Here is an 18,734-nt window from a genome sequence, read left to right as displayed (position 1 = left end):
CGCGGAAGTGGCATTGGATTGGTCACAAAGCCCGATACACACCTATCAAAGAGAGCACTGACCTGGAAAGTGTCTGGTAAAAGGAAGAGAGGCTGCCCCAGAACAACTTGGCGTCGCTCGGTGGAGCAGGAGCTAGGGGTCTTGGGCATGACGTGGGAGGAGCTAGAACAGACTGCCCAAGACCGATACAAATGGAAAAATTTGATTCGAGCCCTACACCCCAGCAGAGGGTAATAAGAAAGCATGATGATGAAAATATTTTCTGGTTTAAACCTGAGCTTGTACTTTATCTTTATTACGATGCAAGTGGCGTGCCTTCTTGGAAAGTCATCATTACTTATGGATACTTAGATTAGTCCTTTTTTTGGAATAGAGAGATCGCTAGTGGTCCACAGGCATTTCCACTTTCACCAGGACGGATAATCACGGACAAGCTCGGCCACAAGTTAATTCGGTCATTGGGATAATAAAAAGCTTTCGAGATTTTTTAAATATTCACGGTGATAAAAGCGATTAAAACAATTATTATGTTACGAACTCAAGAAAATAGATCAGTTACAGTCATATCTAAAAAAATACTTATTCAATACTTATTCATTGCTCGAATTAAGTAAATAATGAAGGATTTTCTTTCAGCAACTACACTTCCTGACTCCCCCTTCATTCGAGGTGGAACGGGTGATGATGAGCAGCTGTGGTAGCAGAATCTGCGTCTGGGGTACTCAAGGTGTCACTATAGCTGAACTACCTTCGAGATGGGGTCGCGGTGGTCTCTTCGATTCTGGCAGTCAAACCGTGCTTTGCAAGTAAGTCTTGGAATAGTTTGACGGATTCGTTAAAAAAACTGTTGATTCATGATGTGATGAGATTTACGTTAAATGGACCACAAGTTTTTTTTTTTTTTTCGGGTAGAGGGCCGAACCTCCTACGAGGTCCCCGCGCAAAAGGGGCGCGCCGGGTATGTGAGACTCAACGATCTGCATGGAAATGGACCACAACTGCGTTTAATCGGTTTTTTTTCCTACCTACGCTGATAGCCTTGAGAGGCTATTTCAGCTTCACCCTAACGTGTAGGTAAGCTCACGGGGCTCAAACCGGAAGTGTTGCTGACACTGGCCCTAGCAAAAGCAGTACTTCGCAGAATCTACCACCGGATCGGAAACGCGATCCGCTGAGAAGATCCGGCGAGAAGCTCAGTGGGCTGTGTCTATGGGTTAATTCACTAATCGAACCCTTCGTCGCAAGCGACGGGTTCGGCGTGGACGGCGACCGATGCTTGAGGTACCTAAAAGCACCGTTATTGGATCGGGAGGATCCGTAATGACGTGCTTAGGGCAACATCGACTGTTTACCATTCGGTCCTCAGGATCGGGTGCTATTCCAACGTAAGCAAAAAAGTGAGAGTAGAAATAAATTGGCAAAAAAAACTGTAAAAACAATTTAATTACCCTAGTACTAAGTACAAGACATTACGGTTATAATGTCGTGCAGTGTTAAGGTATTTCAAAGACTTCAGGATCCGCATGATTTCTTAACAGGTGTGTGTGGATGGTTCAGTGGAAATAAAACTTTGGTGTCACAAGACAGTCGCATGGACGACCCTGATAACAAAACGAAATAAACAAAAAAACTTCCTTTAGGATCTTAATGACTTAAAAATTAGTAATTTGAGGTAATCAAAAATACCGAATGACTCCGGGTAATATTTAATCCTTTAACCTACGAAAATTAATTTTCCCTTTTCAATAAACCTTTATATAAGGTCTTCAGACAAACACCTGAAATCTAATAGAAGCTGATAATTCTACTGAAAGGTTGGCACGTAAGCGCCGTGTATTTTCTACTATCACGGTAAATTTTGTAACCTATTAAGCTCTTCGAAGCGGCTATAATGTTAGCCTGAGGCAACGATTAACTCATAGAATATCGTTCAGATGTTCCTGTTTTCGGCTTCTTTGATGTATTACCTATTAAAATAAAGGAAATTCGTTTTGGTATTTGTACTCAGTATATTAAAAAATTAATGCCAAATAGCCTTCATCCAATGGTGGGGACAATATTCAATCAAACTTAGGATATTGATGAAAGTTTGAAAATTCTACTAAATATAAAAAGTGAGTAAGTAATCATTAAAACAATAGATGATACATAAATAAATATGTTTGTGTGTTTGTCTTTTGGTCATCGAAAGCTATTGGTACTTCAAAAAAAAATCTGGCAATTACTGGGATCATCAACGATCTGTGGAGAACATTTAGTTTTCCTAACGTTCCTAAGTTATTTAGTAGTTTCCTAAGTTATCCTAACAAGTAACGTAATTAATTGAAAAGACTAGTGATATTAAATACATAATCGAATATAAAAGAGTTCATTCAACTACAAACAATTAAGTTCCCTCTAAGAGACAGCGGTCAAAATGAACAGAAAAATCAAAACCATTTTCTGCTCAACTAATCTGTGCGTTTCTCGCGTCGGAGTCACCACTCTTTTGTACATGTTATTAGGCGGCTATATCTCGTAATTTGCATATTTCGGCAGTAAAATTAATTCGAAGATTTGCCCGCATCCTCCATCCAGACTGGGGTGTCTTATGAAGGGGGTGTTGGGGGTGGTACGGGGGCGATGTTTTCGGATTTCTGCATTCGAATTCTGTGTTCTACCAATACGTATTGCGGTTTATACTAAGCCGGCTGTCTTAAGTGTGTGCGATTTTGCCTTTTAATTGGATTTATTTTGATGTGTTTTTGTTCCTGTCTGTTGTGCGCATAGGCGCAGAATAACTAAGATTAATAATAATAAAAATCTTACCGCCCTGTGGCATGTTTGATTCAACCATCATTGTTCCAATAGTTGTGTCGGTACACGGCTTGATAGTGAAAAGTTTCGATCAACATCTTAAGAAACTTTCGTTATCCAGCTGGGTTAAGGGTCTAATACAGAAAGCAGTTATCCTCGATACTGCGCGCATTGTGAGGAGGTTTCTCACTCTGGAGTCCTAACCACTGGTGGCTTGTGTCGTAGACAACGCCATCAGCGGCAATAAAAAATATATATATCTTAAAACCATTTTAATTAAATTTCAATAATAGTTTTATACCCGTTTATTGTTGTATATTAACGATTAATAATATAATGTATAATCGCAGACTGATGGTCCGATCATATTCGTCCAATCCTCAAAAGCAAGCGGCATGATACACTCTATGACATCAGTTTGAGCACCATTAAAGAAAAAGTAATCTCTTATCCGGAATAACAGCCTTCAATAATAAGGAAGACCACGCGAAGAGCACACTATAAAGCAGGTCAAGCTTAACATCAGTCACAAGACATGACGTCATATGTGGCTAATCGTAATGAAGTTAGGTACCTCAAGCGAAGACTTGTAAACCTTGGCACTTTTATAAAACTGTCTAAACTAGTTTGTTCTGGTGCAGCGCGGTGTAGATAATCACTTGATAACATATATGTACGTAACGTCTATGTATGTATACTTCAGGAAAATCATCGTGTCTCGATTTCCAAACGGTAATATTTGTATCAGCAACGTAATGTATGAAGAAGCACATAAAATACTGTACATGGATACGTACCATACTACATGTTTCTGTGAAGAAGCAATCATGCGAACCAGCTTGCAAAGTAGGGCCGTCTCAATGTCGGTGGCGAAAAAAAACGCTGTGTTGTATAAAAGTTTCCACTTAACACTCATGTGCTTAGTGCGAGTTTTTTAACGTTCTCGATAGCGTAAAAGTTAACTTAAATTTGTGTGAAGTTGAAAAGCTTGCCTACGTTTGCCGCTAGGGGCGCTGTTCCAACTGCATCCAAATTTGAGTTAACTTTTACGCTATCGAGAACGTAAAAAAACTCGCACTAAGCACACAGATAGCACAGCTCGTCTGCCAGTCGACACCAATAAAAAAAACTAATCTCCCTTTTTTTTCCTACCTATGCTGATAGCCTTGAGAGGCTATTTCAGCTTCACCCTAACGTTTGTAGGTGAGCTCACGGGGCTCAAACCGGAGAGTTGCTAACACTGACCCTAGCAAGAGCAGTGCTTCGCAAAATCTACCACCGGATCGGAAACGCGACCCACTGAGAAGATCCGGCGAGAAACTCAGTGGGCTGTGTCTATGGGTTAGTTCGCTTCGTGGCAAGCGACGGGTTCGACGAGGACGGTGACCGGTGCTTGTGGTGCCTAAAAGCGCCGTTAATGGATCAGGCTAATCTCCCAAAACGAATACTTTCCACGGAAACGAGAAAGAATTATGAATACACAAATAAACATTTTAAGTAATCGTTCGTTAATCCTTACAACTAATATTAGCAATAAACGGCCCCTTCCGGCTAATTATGCTAAGATATTTCGCTCAAGTTTCTGTCTGCAACGGGTACTCGGAGTTTTACAGTTTGTTTTGCTCCAACGTGATAGTACCACATAGGCGTCTTTCGCTGTTCTAACTATTGCAATATTGAATGTGTCACACGATAAGCTAACGAAACTTTGAACCAAAGCGATTTACGAGCGACGAGTCGACAATGGATTTGGTATTAAAAGGTATTAAAAAAGATCCACTGTTTTTGACGTGATAGCGTATTATAAATCGATGAACACCTGCTGCCTGCACGAAAAAGTGTCACGTTCCGCCTGGGTATGAGTGTGCAAGCGAGAGCGCGGAACAAGCGATAGAGGAGCACGAACGGCCCAAGTGTTAAGCGGTTAAGAGTATTAAGCGGTAGGCAGCGGCTTGGCTCTGCCCCTGGCACTGCTGATGTCCATGGGCGACGGTAACCGCTCACCATCAGGTGGGCCGCATGCTCGTCTGCCTACAAGGGCAATAACAAAAAACTTCTTTGTATGATACACAATAATGATAATTCAGTTATATATAAACGGATCCTCAGGGTGGCGGCGACAATTGAGACAATTTACATCCACACGAAATATTATATTCTCTTTAGTACACGTTACGGTGGGTAGAATACGAATGCAATAGAGATATGCAAACCGCCGGTATTTATACAATCATCTTGACCTATTTAAATACAAACTTAGTAGGTAATATTAAACATTGTTCATCTTAATTATTCTGCTGATTATTTACGTACAATTATTATTTAATAATATCGAATTATGTAATATAAATAGCATTAAGGCTTATTGCGCCGTAAGGTTTATTGCGCCGGAAGCTGTCAAGCGGAAGGCGCCAATAAAATATTATAAGTATAAAGAAATATGAATGAACTATTTACTTGATTATGAAATTACTAATTATATTATAAGACAATAATAAGTTCTATATATTTCCTAAGTTCGTAAATAATTAATTATGTGAGGCCGGAAGTGTTGCTCGATAACATTCGGCCATCCTGTGTATGCCGTGTCCCACGGCGATCAGCGCTGCTATTGGCGCCTGCTTTGTCGCTGGTGTTTGGCACCTGAAATTTACATGTTTAAGCAGTAATTATATCTTGTATTATCTAATTCACACACCTTTTGTTTGTTGTACATCACACACCTTTCGTTTGTTGTACATCACACACCGTTCGTTTGTTGTGCATCACACACCTTTCGTTTGTTGTGCATCACACACCTTTCGTTTGTTGTGCATCACACACCTTTCGTTTGTTGTGCATCACACACCTTTCGTTTGTTGTGCATCACACACCTTTCGTTTGTTGTGCATCACACACCTTTCGTTTGTTGTGCATCACACACCTTTCGTTTGTTGTGCATCACACACCTTTTGTTTGTTGTGCATCACACACCTTTTGTTTGTTGTGCATCACACACCTTTTGTTTGTTGTGCATCACACACCTTTTGTTTGTTGTGCATCACACACCTTTTGTTTGTTGTGCATCACACACCTTTTGTTTGTTGTGCATCACACACCTTTTGTTTGTTGTGCATCACACAGATTTCATCAGTTGTAGATCACACAGATTTCATCAGTTGTAGATCACACAGATTTCATCAGTTGTAGATCACACAGATTCATCAGTAACAACAGATTTCATCAGTTGTAGATCACACAGATTTCATCAGTTGTAGATCACACAGATTTCATCAGTTGTAGATCACACAGATTTCATCAGTTGTAGATCACACAGATTTCATCAGTTGTAGATCACACAGATTTCATCAGTTGTAGATCACACAGATTTCATCAGTTGTAGATCACACAGATTTCATCAGTTGTAGATCACACAGATTTCATCAGTTGTAGATCACACAGATTTCATCAGTTGTAGATCACACAGATTTCATCAGTTGTAGATCACACAGATTTCATCAGTTGTAGATCACACAGATTTCATCAGTTGTAGATCACACAGATTTCATCAGTTGTAGATCACACAGATTTCATCAGTTGTAGATCACACAGATTTCATCAGTTGTAGATCACACAGATTTCATCAGTTGTAGATCACACAGATTTTATTTATAACTTATGCAGCCTCTATCCTGAAGTAGTTTGATTTTGTGTTATAATTTCCACGCGTGCTTATTAATCAATTATATTTCCATTCAATGATTTTGTCTCAGATATTAATTATTTTTTAAAAAGCAATCTTTCGACCTTACAAGTCCACCCAAAATAGGACATACAGCCCAGCTCATAATATATAGAATTCACAAGAAATGTTTCATTAGTGTTAATATTGAGATAAACTTGTACCAAAGCAGCACTTTACTGTGGTATTATACAGCTGTGTCCTAAATACATTCGACAAGTCGAGTATTATTAAAAGTATCACTACTACCCACGAATTTAATAGAATTTTGTGATATTGATATTAGGTTGATTTATCGTGATTCTTCGATTATTAAATCTATATCAGCGATGTCGTAATTCGTTATTTCCACAAAGCCACAATAATGTTGTCTATATGAACATTCACGGGGGACGTTCCTAAAGAGGTCGACGGGTATGCGCCTCCAAAACCTTTCATTGTAACCACGGAAGACTTAATCTTTAATTTTTTAACTTATCAGCATATGCCACACAGAATATTTAATTTGCTGCCCGTGTCTATGTATGCAATGAGACTAGAGCCATTAATTAACACTATCTTTTTGTGCAAATCTATGCATATGCTGTATGTTATAAATAAGACATTACTCACTTTTGGGTGTGAAGAGCTGGCCGCATACCATCAGCTGGCCGACGTAGTGTCCCGGGCGATGGCACACCTCGCAGCGCGACCTTCTCTTCGGCAGGCGTAACTTTTCTTCGGTTGAAAGTCGGTCCCTCTTGCAACTGGAGCAACAGCACCTTCTCTTCTCCATGTGGTAGCCAGTCGCAGATGTGTAGTATAGTTGCGGTGTATCGCACATTCTCTAGCCGACCCACGAAGACATTTGTCTTTGTTGTCCCATCCATACACGTGTTCCAACTGGTCGATCTTGTGCAGCCATCCCTTGACGTTGCTAGATTTTTCATCCGGCCGGAACGTTGGAATAACCTCCGCATCGGTTTGGGTGACACGTCGCATTTTGTATCGCCTGTGTTTCTCAGCGTTCTCAAATCCGTCAATGTATGGGCCTGGCATAATCCCGCTTCTGAAGTATAAACGGATCCTCAGGGTGGCGGCGACAATTGAGACAATTTACATCCACACGAAATATTATATTCTCTTTAGTACACGTTACGGTGGGTAGAATACGAATGCAATAGAGATATGCAAACCGCCGGTATTTATACAATCATCTTGACCTATTTAAATACAAACTTAGTAGGTAATATTAAACATTGTTCATCTTAATTATTCTGCTGATTATTTACGTACAATTATTATTTAATAATATCGAATTATGTAATATAAATAGCATTAAGGCTTATTGCGCCGTAAGGTTTATTGCGCCGGAAGCTGTCAAGCGGAAGGCGCCAATAAAATATTATAAGTATAAAGAAATATGAATGAACTATTTACTTGATTATGAAATTACTAATTATATTATAAGACAATAATAAGTTCTATATATTTCCTAAGTTCGTAAATAATTAATTATGTGAGGCCGGAAGTGTTGCTCGATAACATATAGTAATTCAATTCAATTCATAAAAGTATGCAATTTTTTATCAATGTTTCTTTATGACATCATCATCCATGACGTTATACCTACCTACAGACAACCAATTTTTTTATATTGTTTGGATGGTTGACGAAGCTCATGGTCCATCTGGTGTTAAGTAGTTACCGGAGATAAAGCACAAGTGTTTCGCTATAAAAATAGCCGGATGGTGGTACCAATGGGAGATTATTACATTATTATTTTTAATACAATTTTGCTATACCATATCCCCTTAGCAAAGTTGAATCGTACTGTGTACGTTAACCGGATGTCGTAATCTCATATTTCTTTGATAACCCCTTATCCTAAACGGTTCAGTGCATTTCGCGGATGCAAAACTCAAAAATTATAGAATAACAACTAAGTAGAATAATTATTTTAATGAAATTACACAAGATGTTTGTGGATCGGTCAGTTGTGGCGAAGCTTGAATGTAGTATGTGTCCAGCAGTGGACTTATTTTATTTATTTATTTAACTTCATGCACTAAGGTACAATGGCGGACTTAATGCCTGATGCATTCTCTACCAATCAACCAAGTGTGGTGTACAGAATCCTGTGGTAGGTGCATTACTTAATGTGAAAATAACCAAATTGATACGTGAAGCAAAAACTTTGTATCCCTTTTTACGAAAATTGCGCGGACGGAGGAGTCTGAAATTTCCTATACTTATGAAGAATATAGAGAAGATGTGAAGAATGCTATTTTTTTTTTTATTATTCATAAAAATTACATTAAATCAATGAAAAAAGCATTACACACACTACACTGTATTATACACAACACATACATAAAATATACTATTTGTTACTGTCAATTGTCAAACTTTTGTTATTACTTAAAGTCTGTGGTCAAATTGAGAATAGATTAATATTGTTTGTTTTTAATATTATTTATCTATAGTGTAGTTTTGGCGAAATCTGTGATTATATTATAAAAGTATAATAGTGTTTGACCATAGAACAATAATAATGTTTAAACTTATAATTTCAATTAATTATAGTCGAATTTCGACTCCACTAGTAATATTTCATATATTTTGGCACGCGTCAGGGATGGCTGAGCGGTAGGTTCCATCATCACTCGTATTCGATTGAACTCAGTTTAGTCAATAAAACTTTTCAATAATAATTATTGAAACTCAACACACACAACTTTCACAATGACAGGGTAAACCGACAGTTTCGTTCCACATACTGACAGACCGACTGACTGACTGACTGACTGACTGTCAGAGACTCACTGACTGAGACGGACGGAATGACTGTCTGACACGGAATGCCACGACTCTGTCCACGTACCGCCATTTTATACTGTGGCGTTACGGAGTCTACCCTCCATTTTGTGATATTTATCAAAACAACATTTCATCATTTAAAATAATAATCAAAACCACCGTCTTAATATTACTAAAAGTCGTTATCCACGACATATATATATATATATATATAATTATATTTATATATATATATATATATATACGACTTATGTGGATTTATTATAATGATGATGAAGAAGACGTTTGTAAGTTGATACCAAAAGATGACGGGAGCCTGGTAGATAGGCTCCGTTATCCAACTATATCCGTCCCAAATCATTTTTGCGCTCCAATCTGAAGCATAGGCTTAAAAAGGTTAGCTTTATTGTCATGATTGAATTTGTATGCTTGGCCTATTTCTTTGTTACTTCAGATTTGCAAATGAGATGGACTGAAACATGATTTTATTGCGATGGAGATATCTAGGATTCCATAGTATTCTCAGTAAGATCAGAGCTTGGTAAGAAAATGTGATAAGCATTTTATTATTATGCTCCGAAGATGAGGTAGTCGTAACAGTTGCAGGTGATTCAAACTACATACTCATCTTACCATATCTTCTTAAACATAATAACCAGATAAAATATGGAATAACCTTCAATTCGATTCTAATCAGTAAGGAATGTTTTTTTTAATTTTTTTAGGAATGAAGGATTAGTAGTCGCCCTAAAAACCTGTCAAGTTTCACCAGGACAGGAGCAAAGAAATCTTAGGATTACATTGACGTTCATGATGTCAATGTCTAATATATTTTATTTCGGATTAACCATTTAGGCGGCTTAAAATAGCTTAAGTACAAATAGCTTCAAAATAAAAGGTTGGGGGAAAAGTCGCATTATGGTATGTATGAACTTGTAATAAAATCTCTTTGGCCTGACCTTGACCTGACCTTGCACCTTCAGATTTCCACCTGTTTCCGACTCTTCAAAATTCTTTAGGCAGTGTCAGGTTAACATCACGAGAGGACTGCCAAAACCAATTGTCGCGGTATTTTGGTCAAAAGCCCCAAAAAATCTATAGCAATGGGATCACGTCCCTACCTACAAGATGGCAAAAAGTTATCCAACAAAACGGTACATACTTTAGTTAAATGTAAATAAACTATATTAAAAAATATTGTGAATTTTCTTAAAAAATGCGAAGAAACTTTTTCCCTAACCTATTATATACTTTGATATCGAATACGCGATTCAAACATTCAATTATTGGACTCAGACAGACGTTAAACAACGAATCCTTTACAAACAGCAGCCGAAACAAACGCTGCCTGCACACGGGAATTGAACCAACTACATTTCCTTGTTGGGCTGATATTTGTTTCAAGCCAATAATTCGGCGAAAAAACTCCCGGGGGAACGGTAATGTACAATATAAATAACTTACCATTTTTATATGTATATTTTTGTTGGTTACGAGATGATTTTTCGTAACTCATTTTTAGGTGGCGTGATATGTATACAGAAGTTTCAGCGGTTGACAACGCTCCATTCAGATGTGTGAGCTAATAAAATAAGACGACCATTACGACGAATTGGAAATATCAATGTTATAATCATTATAGAACGTCTACCTCCTACCTTTACTGGTGGTAGAACCTCTTGTGAGTCCGCGCGGGTGGGTACCACCACCCTGCCTATTTCTGTCGTGAAGCAGTAATGCGTTTCGGATTGAAGGGTGGGGCAGCCGTTGTAACTATACTGAGATCTTAGAATTTATATTTCAAAGTGGGTGGCGCAATTACGTTGTAGATGTCTATGGGCTCCAGTAACCACTTAACACCAGGTGGGCTGTGAGATCATCCACCCATCTAAGCAATTTAAAAAAAAAAGGACGGCTACCTCAATACCTCAAAAATTATTCAGCTGTGTACACTTTATCTCCATAATATCACTTCAGATTTGCCAAAACAACTCTCATAACCGCTAAAACCGAACGCAAAATAGCATTTCGCAGCGCAAATTCGAAAAAGCCTCACGTCCGCAAAAACCCCTAAACTAATCTGAACAAATAACAGCACATCAAGATCAATAGGTTCGGTACGCACGTAATCCTTTAACCACTAAGGCCGCACCGCAAAACCGAATCATCCTGTAAGTCTCAATTACTTGGTTACCCTGATTTACCCACGACCGATCCAATTTGTAAACTGTACCCTGATCAGAGCAAACTATGTATGATCTATCATGCAAAAATCGACTCTGTACCATGAAGCATTCGGATCAGTTCTAATTGGACAATAACCGAATGACAGTCACAGTCGATATTGTCTAGTCATGCGAGTGATGACCACGGAAGAGATAAAACGAATTCGACTTTAATAGATACGAGATAAGGGTTCTATCGGATCACGATGGCATAGAGACAACGGTCTAAACTCCAATTATAGACGAAGAACTATTTTATCTAACACTTTGTGACAACGCTAATCTGATTAGAAACTATTGGGATCGAAAAGATGGATAGAAAGGAAGGAGAGAGCATTTTATTTATTCGTTCCAACATACGTAAAGCTGAGCGTAGAACAGATCTCTTGAAAATAGGTATTTTTGCTTTATCAATCAACTACGCATTTATAATTACAGTGAAATCATTTATCTTACATCAAATTAACAAGATTTTAAATTTTAATACCTTCCACATCCAACACTCAAACAAAACAACTGTACGAAATATCGCATACAAAATTTAACTAGATGATGACGGTTTTTTTTTTTTTGATAACGCCATCTTGTTGTGTCTTTAAAGCGGTTAGTTGCCCTCAATTAAGAAAAATAGTATTATTATTCGCCAATAGATGTCGGGAAGAGTTGATTCTTGAAAACACGAATAAAACAACATTTTCTGAAAATAAATCGTAGCTAGATCGATTGATCGCCCTCGAAATCCCCTGTATACTAAATTTTATGAAAATCGTTGGAGCCGTTGCCAAGATTCAGATTTATAAGAATGCCTCGTTTAAAGGTATAAGATAAAAAAAAAAAACAAGAATAGCTAAATATATAAATAATCTAACTCCGAATTATCTAAACCCACATATCTTAAGTGAATGGGATTGATTCGTGCGGCCTCTCCCGGCTTCCGGAGATCCGGGATCTACGCCTAAACCAATTTGCCGGTTAATCCGTAGCGGCGCTGATCGCAACGCCTTCTGAAACACCCCTGATGCGAAACGACTTTATTTAAGATTATTTTTGTCTTGAACCGAACAACTTACAAGAATTTTTGAGTTGCTTTAAAAAAATTTGTTAATGTGTTACTGGTTTTTTACTGGTGGGAACCTCTTGTGAGTCCGCACGGGTAGGTACCACCACCCTGCCTATTTCTGCCGTGAAACAGTAATGCGTTTCGGTTGGAAGGGCGGGGCAGCCGCTGTAACTAATGAGACCTTAGAACTTATACCTGAAAGTGGGTTGTGCATTTACGTTGTAGGTGTCTATGGGCTCCAGTAACCACTTAACGAACAGGTGGGCTGTGAGCTTGTCCACCCATCGTAATCGTTCGCTCGTAACACCCCATAAATTTATATTATAGTAGAATAAAAATGTATCTTATCAAATAAAATTGCTTAATTTAAGCTATGTTTAACAAATTAAAATTCTTTTTATTTAATCAGTTAAGTGGACTACGTATATTTATGCAGGGTGTAATTTGATTAAGAACATAACATAAGGAAGGAGAAATAGTAACTCGAAGAAGTAGTGCTCGTATTTCTGCTATTTCTGTTTACTATGCACTGCAGTCGCTATGTTGTACTAGTCGATCCAGTTATATCCTCTAAAACGTCGTTATACATCTTCATCGTCATCATCATCAGCCACTGTCCACAGCCGAATAAAGGTCTATCCAATTGCACGCCATTGAGTGCGGTCTCCGGCTTCTGTCATCCAGCTCTTGCCAGCCGCCCTGCATAAATCATCACTCCATCGATCCTGAGGACTTCCTAAAAGTCCTCCTGTACGTTTGCCGATTTGCGGTCTCCACTCATGAACAAGTTTACCCCAACGGTTATCGGTTCTCCGGCTAATATAATAATTACACATCATGTATTGACTTAATTCCAAATTTAAATGGGAACTTAATCAAAAGCTAATCTGAACATTGTTTACTAACAACGTCTCCATCGAAATGACCAAAACAAGCCCGAGCCAAGTAATAACTTAATAATGCAAGCTTAAAGCAAACACAAGAGGCCGATATGCAAATAACGTGTAGTGGACGTCGGTCCGTTTATTTTGGGATGTTTGAATTTAGATACAGTCAGTCAATATACACATAGTAAATGTATCGGGGATTAGATGTGTATAATTTTTGAAAGGACATGTTTAAGGACAGGTTAACTTCAATCGTAGAGTCAACAAATCTGACCCCCAACTAACTAGATCAGATCAAGTTCTACGACGAAGATGACTTTGAAAATTATCGATTCACTCTGACTAATTTAGGCTGTAATCTCCTGCGTCCTTAAATAGCGATAACATAAAAAGGTTCTTTTAAAGGAGAACATATATATAAAGATAATTATAAAGAAGAACAGTGTAAGTCGTTGTTAAGACTCCAGATATTTTCTGTTAACCGAACCAATGGGAAAAAACATTTCTGAAAATATAAAATTTTTGAAATATATTTTTTAAATATAAATGAATTATTCCGTCATCACAACGCGAATCTTGTGTGTGTGTGTGTGTGGCCCAGTTTTGAGAATCTTCTTTCATCTCCTAAATTTTAACCGTGAACCGATATTTCAGAACCCTTTCAACCTGCACTTGCTCTATTTATAACTAATTTCTCGCAAATAAATTCTCATAACACCCATTTTAGAAAAAAGCCGTATAATATTTCTGATATTTTTATTAAGATACGATTTGAATATACTCGTAAAACATAGTATTTGATATCGTGTTTAGTCTCGATCATTCGTGACCATGAAAACTGTGTAGTATTTGAAAAGTAGGAAACAATTTAATGTCAATAAAAAGGTAACATATACGAGACAGGATAACGTTGAACAATTAACGATTAGGAATCAATTACTGCATATATTTCAATACCATTTAAGTGATTACTGAAGTCTTTTGTTATGGGAATCCCAAGTCGACGTTTCAATCTCAAACGCATTGAAGGACCGTAAATGTAAAAAATTGCAACGTAATCTAACAGAAAGGTCCTGGACGATAACTATACTTGGTAACGATACTTATACTTATACCGGTAACTATACTTGAGACCTTAGAACTTATATCTCAAGGTGGGTGGCGCATTTACGTCGTAGATGTCTATGGGCTCCAGTAACCACTTAACACCGGGTGGGCTGTGAGCTCGTCCACCCATCTAAGCAATAAAAAAAGAACCGGATTTCAAGTTGCATGTTGGAACATGACCATAGTAAAGGTCTTTATTATGCTCATACTATTCATGCTAACTGAATAATAGCGGCGTGAATACAAAACGTTTTGTTCGTCAGCTTCACTAAAGCTCGACTATCGCCATTAAGACGCGAATTACCATCTTAACTGAGCGTGTATTAATCCTTACAACTAATATTAACAATAAACGGCCCCTTTCGGCTAATTATGCTAAGGATCTTCCGTTAAAGTTCCCGTCTGCAGCGAGGATTTAGCATTTTGATCTTTGTTTGCGCAATCCTGATAGTTTAAAACGATGTTTGTATTCAGTTTTTCGATATTGTATTTTATTGCGTTAACAGTAATCTTTTCTGTTAAAGCAATATATTAGTTTTTATTGTCAAACGGCTTAATGACGTTAGTAGATACCTTGCAACCCTAATATTGATCTGGAATCCGTATAGAACTTCTCAAGCAACAAAACAAACATATTCTATGTAAACATCAATAAACCCTTAACTGGGCTCGAAGGGTCGAAGGAAACCCCAAAAAATCACCATTAAATGCCACGAATACTTTTCTCACGTTCAAATTTAAGTAGCTAAATCACTCCCCCAGAGGCCTCGACCGCACGATTTTCGGGTAGATCACACAAAGATTCCCTTTTTTATCCCTTCGCCCTGAGGGAGGATCAGCCGGACTGCATTACCGGTATCGATGGCAAATTGGCCCTCCCCATTCTTGTAAAGGGTTAAAAGATCTCGAGACTTCTTGAGGCGAAGGAATGTTTTTATATTGAACTTTTATTGGCTTCTGTCTGGGAGACCTGTTGCATTCTAGGAAATTTTCAAAGGAATATTCTTTTACATATCATATAATATTCAAATAATATTTTATTAATAGGGATCTGCCCTAGAGTACCGTATTACTGCATTTTACATAGTTTAACAGCAATTCTTGTCTCACATTAATTAAATAAATTATAAATCAACATACAATAAACAGTGGCTTTGCTGTGCTCCTGGCATTGATGACGTTCTTGAGCGGCCGTGACTACTTACAATCAGGTGAGCGTGTGCTCATCTTCCTACGGCGTAAATAAAACTAATTCGCTTTAAAAACGTTAAGTTCAAAAGTCTTACATCAAGACTGTCATCATTCACGAGATGAATGTGCAACAGCTTCCTCGACTATTACTTATAGTTCTAATAGCTTATCATCGAGCTTATTCTCGATCTGTAATAGTAACCAGTACAGGTCTGATGTTTCGGTGAGTTCCTGCACCGGATCACAGCCGAGCCGACGGCAGAGTGCCACCATTGTGGTTGCGACTTGGACACGGCAGAGCATACGCTCGTCGCCTGCCCCGCATGGGAGGGGTGGCGCCGTGTCCTCGTCGCAAAAATAGGAACCGACTTGTCGTTGCCGAGTGTTGTGGCATCGATGCTCGGCGACGACGAATCGTGGAAGGCGATGCTCGACTTCTGCGAGTGCACCATCTCGCAGAAGGAGGCGGCGGGGCGCGTGAGAGACGCACAATCCCGCCGTCGTCGAGCGGGGGCCAGGGAGGCGGATCTCGCCCAAGCCCTGGCCCTCTAAGTGTTTCGGGTCCCCCTCACATGTCGGTCTGGGGACCGGCGAGGGGGGCCTAAGAAGACGACGTGCAAGCTGCTCTGCACGCGTTTTACGCAAGAGCATCCGGGTGATGGAAGGCCGGCTATCCTCGACCCACGCTGGTTCTGGCCCAGCGAGGTATTCCGTAGTAACCCACTCTAACCGGCGCCATCTAGGCGGGCTTCAGACAGTCTGCCGACCGAGAGGGCTGGTGGTCGTGGCGCCGACGACCGCCAGTCCGGCGTCCCGAGAGGGAGGGTGATGGGAGAGATGTGCTCCGCACTAAACGCTTCACTTTCCCCCCTTTGCCTTGTCATGAGTTCTGTCTCATGCGAGGTTTGGACGTTGGTTATTGAGCGACAGGAGGTTTTAGTCAGTTCAACTCTGACATACCTCGCCCAGTATCCCCAGAAAAGGGCGGAAGTCCGGCGATTTCCTCCTGACCAAAAAAAAAAAAAAAGTACAGTTCTGATTCCGTTATTGACTTACACATGTAATTTGATCTTTTACGAGTTTGCTCTGATTGGTATTTCACCGCTATCCTAATTCGACCCTGAAGCATACATTATGAATAGTTGGATAAAACTTCGATCTGACATATACTTGTAGGGAACATGAGGTTTTTGTTTATTGCCTTTGTAGGCAGACAAGCATACGGCCCACCTGATGGTAAGTGGTCACCGTCGCTCATGGACGTCAGCAATGCCAGGGGCAGAGCCAAGCCGCTGCCTACCATGGGTAACCGCTTCACCAGGTAGACTGCGAACTTGTCTGCCCAAGTACGCTCATATAAAAGTATCCTATAAAGGTATGACTTACAAGGTTTTACTTTTAATTTTCTCGTTCCTAATCACAACATTGACGTAAATAGATAGAAAGGTCAATCAAATTGAAAATTATTGGCCTTTCGAATCTTCATCCGAATCCTTGCAAATCTTATGATTAAAACACTTCTACGGTTAATTCTCCAATTTAACATTTGTAAATAAGTACACAAAAATTTTAATTTAAAAGTTTCAATTTAATGATGGTAAATTTTAAAGCGCACACGAATTGCTTACCACAATGGGTATATTATAATGGAATTTTACCTATAAACACATAGTTTCGTTCGGCAATTAAAGAAAGGATGAGACCCGGCTCGGTTTAATTTCGAATACCTCGCGCTATAAACGTAACTGACCTCTCTCTGGGCAAACGAGAGTTCCGCCACGTTTTAGTGTTTTAATTGTTATTATATGAAAGCATAGTATAATGGGTTTTTTTTCCTACCTATGCTGATAACCTTGAGAGACTATTCCAGCTTTATCCTAGCATGTAGCTCTCGGACCGGAAGTGTTGCTAACACTGACCTTAGCAAGAGCAATGCTTTGCAGAATCTACCACCGGATCGAAAACGCGACCCATTGAGAAGATCTGGCGAGAAACTCAGTGGGCTGTGTTTATAGGTTAATTTACTCGTCGAGCCATTCGTCGCAAGCGACGGGTTCGGCGAGGACGGTGACCGGTGCCTGTGCCGCCTAAAAGCACCGTTAATGGATCGGGAGGATCCGTAATGACGTGTTTAGATCGACGTCGACGGTTTACCATTCGATCCGCAGGATCGGGTATGAACTCACGGCATCTTACTTCATGACGGGTAATCAGATTCCGGTCATCTCTATCACTGCCTAATACGAAATAGATACATTTAACTGGTAACCAACTAATTCTCAAAGATCCGAAAAATAATTCTCAATAGTGATATGATTGGTAAAACTGTTCAGCAAATTAGTTAATTCAGTCAAAGTAACAGTCGTTACTGGTGGTAGGACCTCTTGCGAGTCCGCACGGGTAGGTACCACCACCCTGCCTATTTCAGCCGTGAAGCAGTAATGCGGTTTGAAAGGTAGGACAGCCGTTGTAACTACACTGAGACCATAGAACTCGTATCTCAAGGTGGGTGGCGGCATTGTAGATGTCTATGGACTCCGGTAACCATTTAACACCAGACGGGCTGTGAGCTCGTCCACCCATATATGTAATAAATAAATAAAAAATAAGCATTTCAGAAAAATCATGCGTGAAATAAAGAACGCTAAAAACATGCATGCGATTGATTTAATACAAACTCATTGATATTGTCAGCCAATAACAAAATGCGAATAATTGAAAGGCAACCGAAAACCGCACTAAAAAAATGCTTAATTAAAAATTAAATCTCCCACAAAGGCGAGTCGGGGATGAACAAAAACGTAACGTGATTAGAAACAAATTACACAGTGGGCACGCGATCTAACCGGGCTTTGTGCTCGGCCACTTTTCTTTGTATATCGCACGAAAATTTCATGCGAAATTTAATTTCGCCGTTGAAGAACCCCCAGGAATGGATATTACTGTGG

At 39.2% G+C, this 18,734-nt stretch overlaps 2 protein-coding genes across 2 annotated transcripts in view; one reads left to right on the top strand and one right to left on the bottom strand.

The window, feature by feature from the left end:
* mbo (Nuclear pore complex protein Nup88) overlaps positions 1-18,734 on the top strand; it is a 149,494-nt gene that overhangs the window by 82,554 nt on the left and 48,206 nt on the right. The window contains exon 2 of the mRNA XM_028171081.2: positions 637-806. Coding sequence (XP_028026882.2) covers positions 637-806 — 170 coding nt within the window. The remainder of the gene's footprint in view (positions 1-636; positions 807-18,734) is intronic.
* LOC149501368 (uncharacterized) lies at positions 5,022-7,386 on the bottom strand. Its single transcript, XM_089733927.1, has 2 exons — positions 7,130-7,386; positions 5,022-5,439 (listed from the first exon to the last, which is right to left on the bottom strand). The coding sequence occupies exons 1-2, from the start codon at positions 7,384-7,386 to the stop codon at positions 5,325-5,327; spliced, it is 372 nt and encodes a 123-aa protein (XP_089590053.1). The 3' UTR covers positions 5,022-5,324.

Source organism: Bombyx mandarina, chromosome 16, assembly GCF_030267445.1.
Source record: "Bombyx mandarina strain Sakado chromosome 16, ASM3026744v2".
Classification (NCBI taxonomy): domain Eukaryota; kingdom Metazoa; phylum Arthropoda; class Insecta; order Lepidoptera; family Bombycidae; genus Bombyx; species Bombyx mandarina.
The sequence above is the reverse complement of the archived record's forward strand: the minus strand, read 5'-3'. Positions and strand labels throughout refer to the sequence as shown.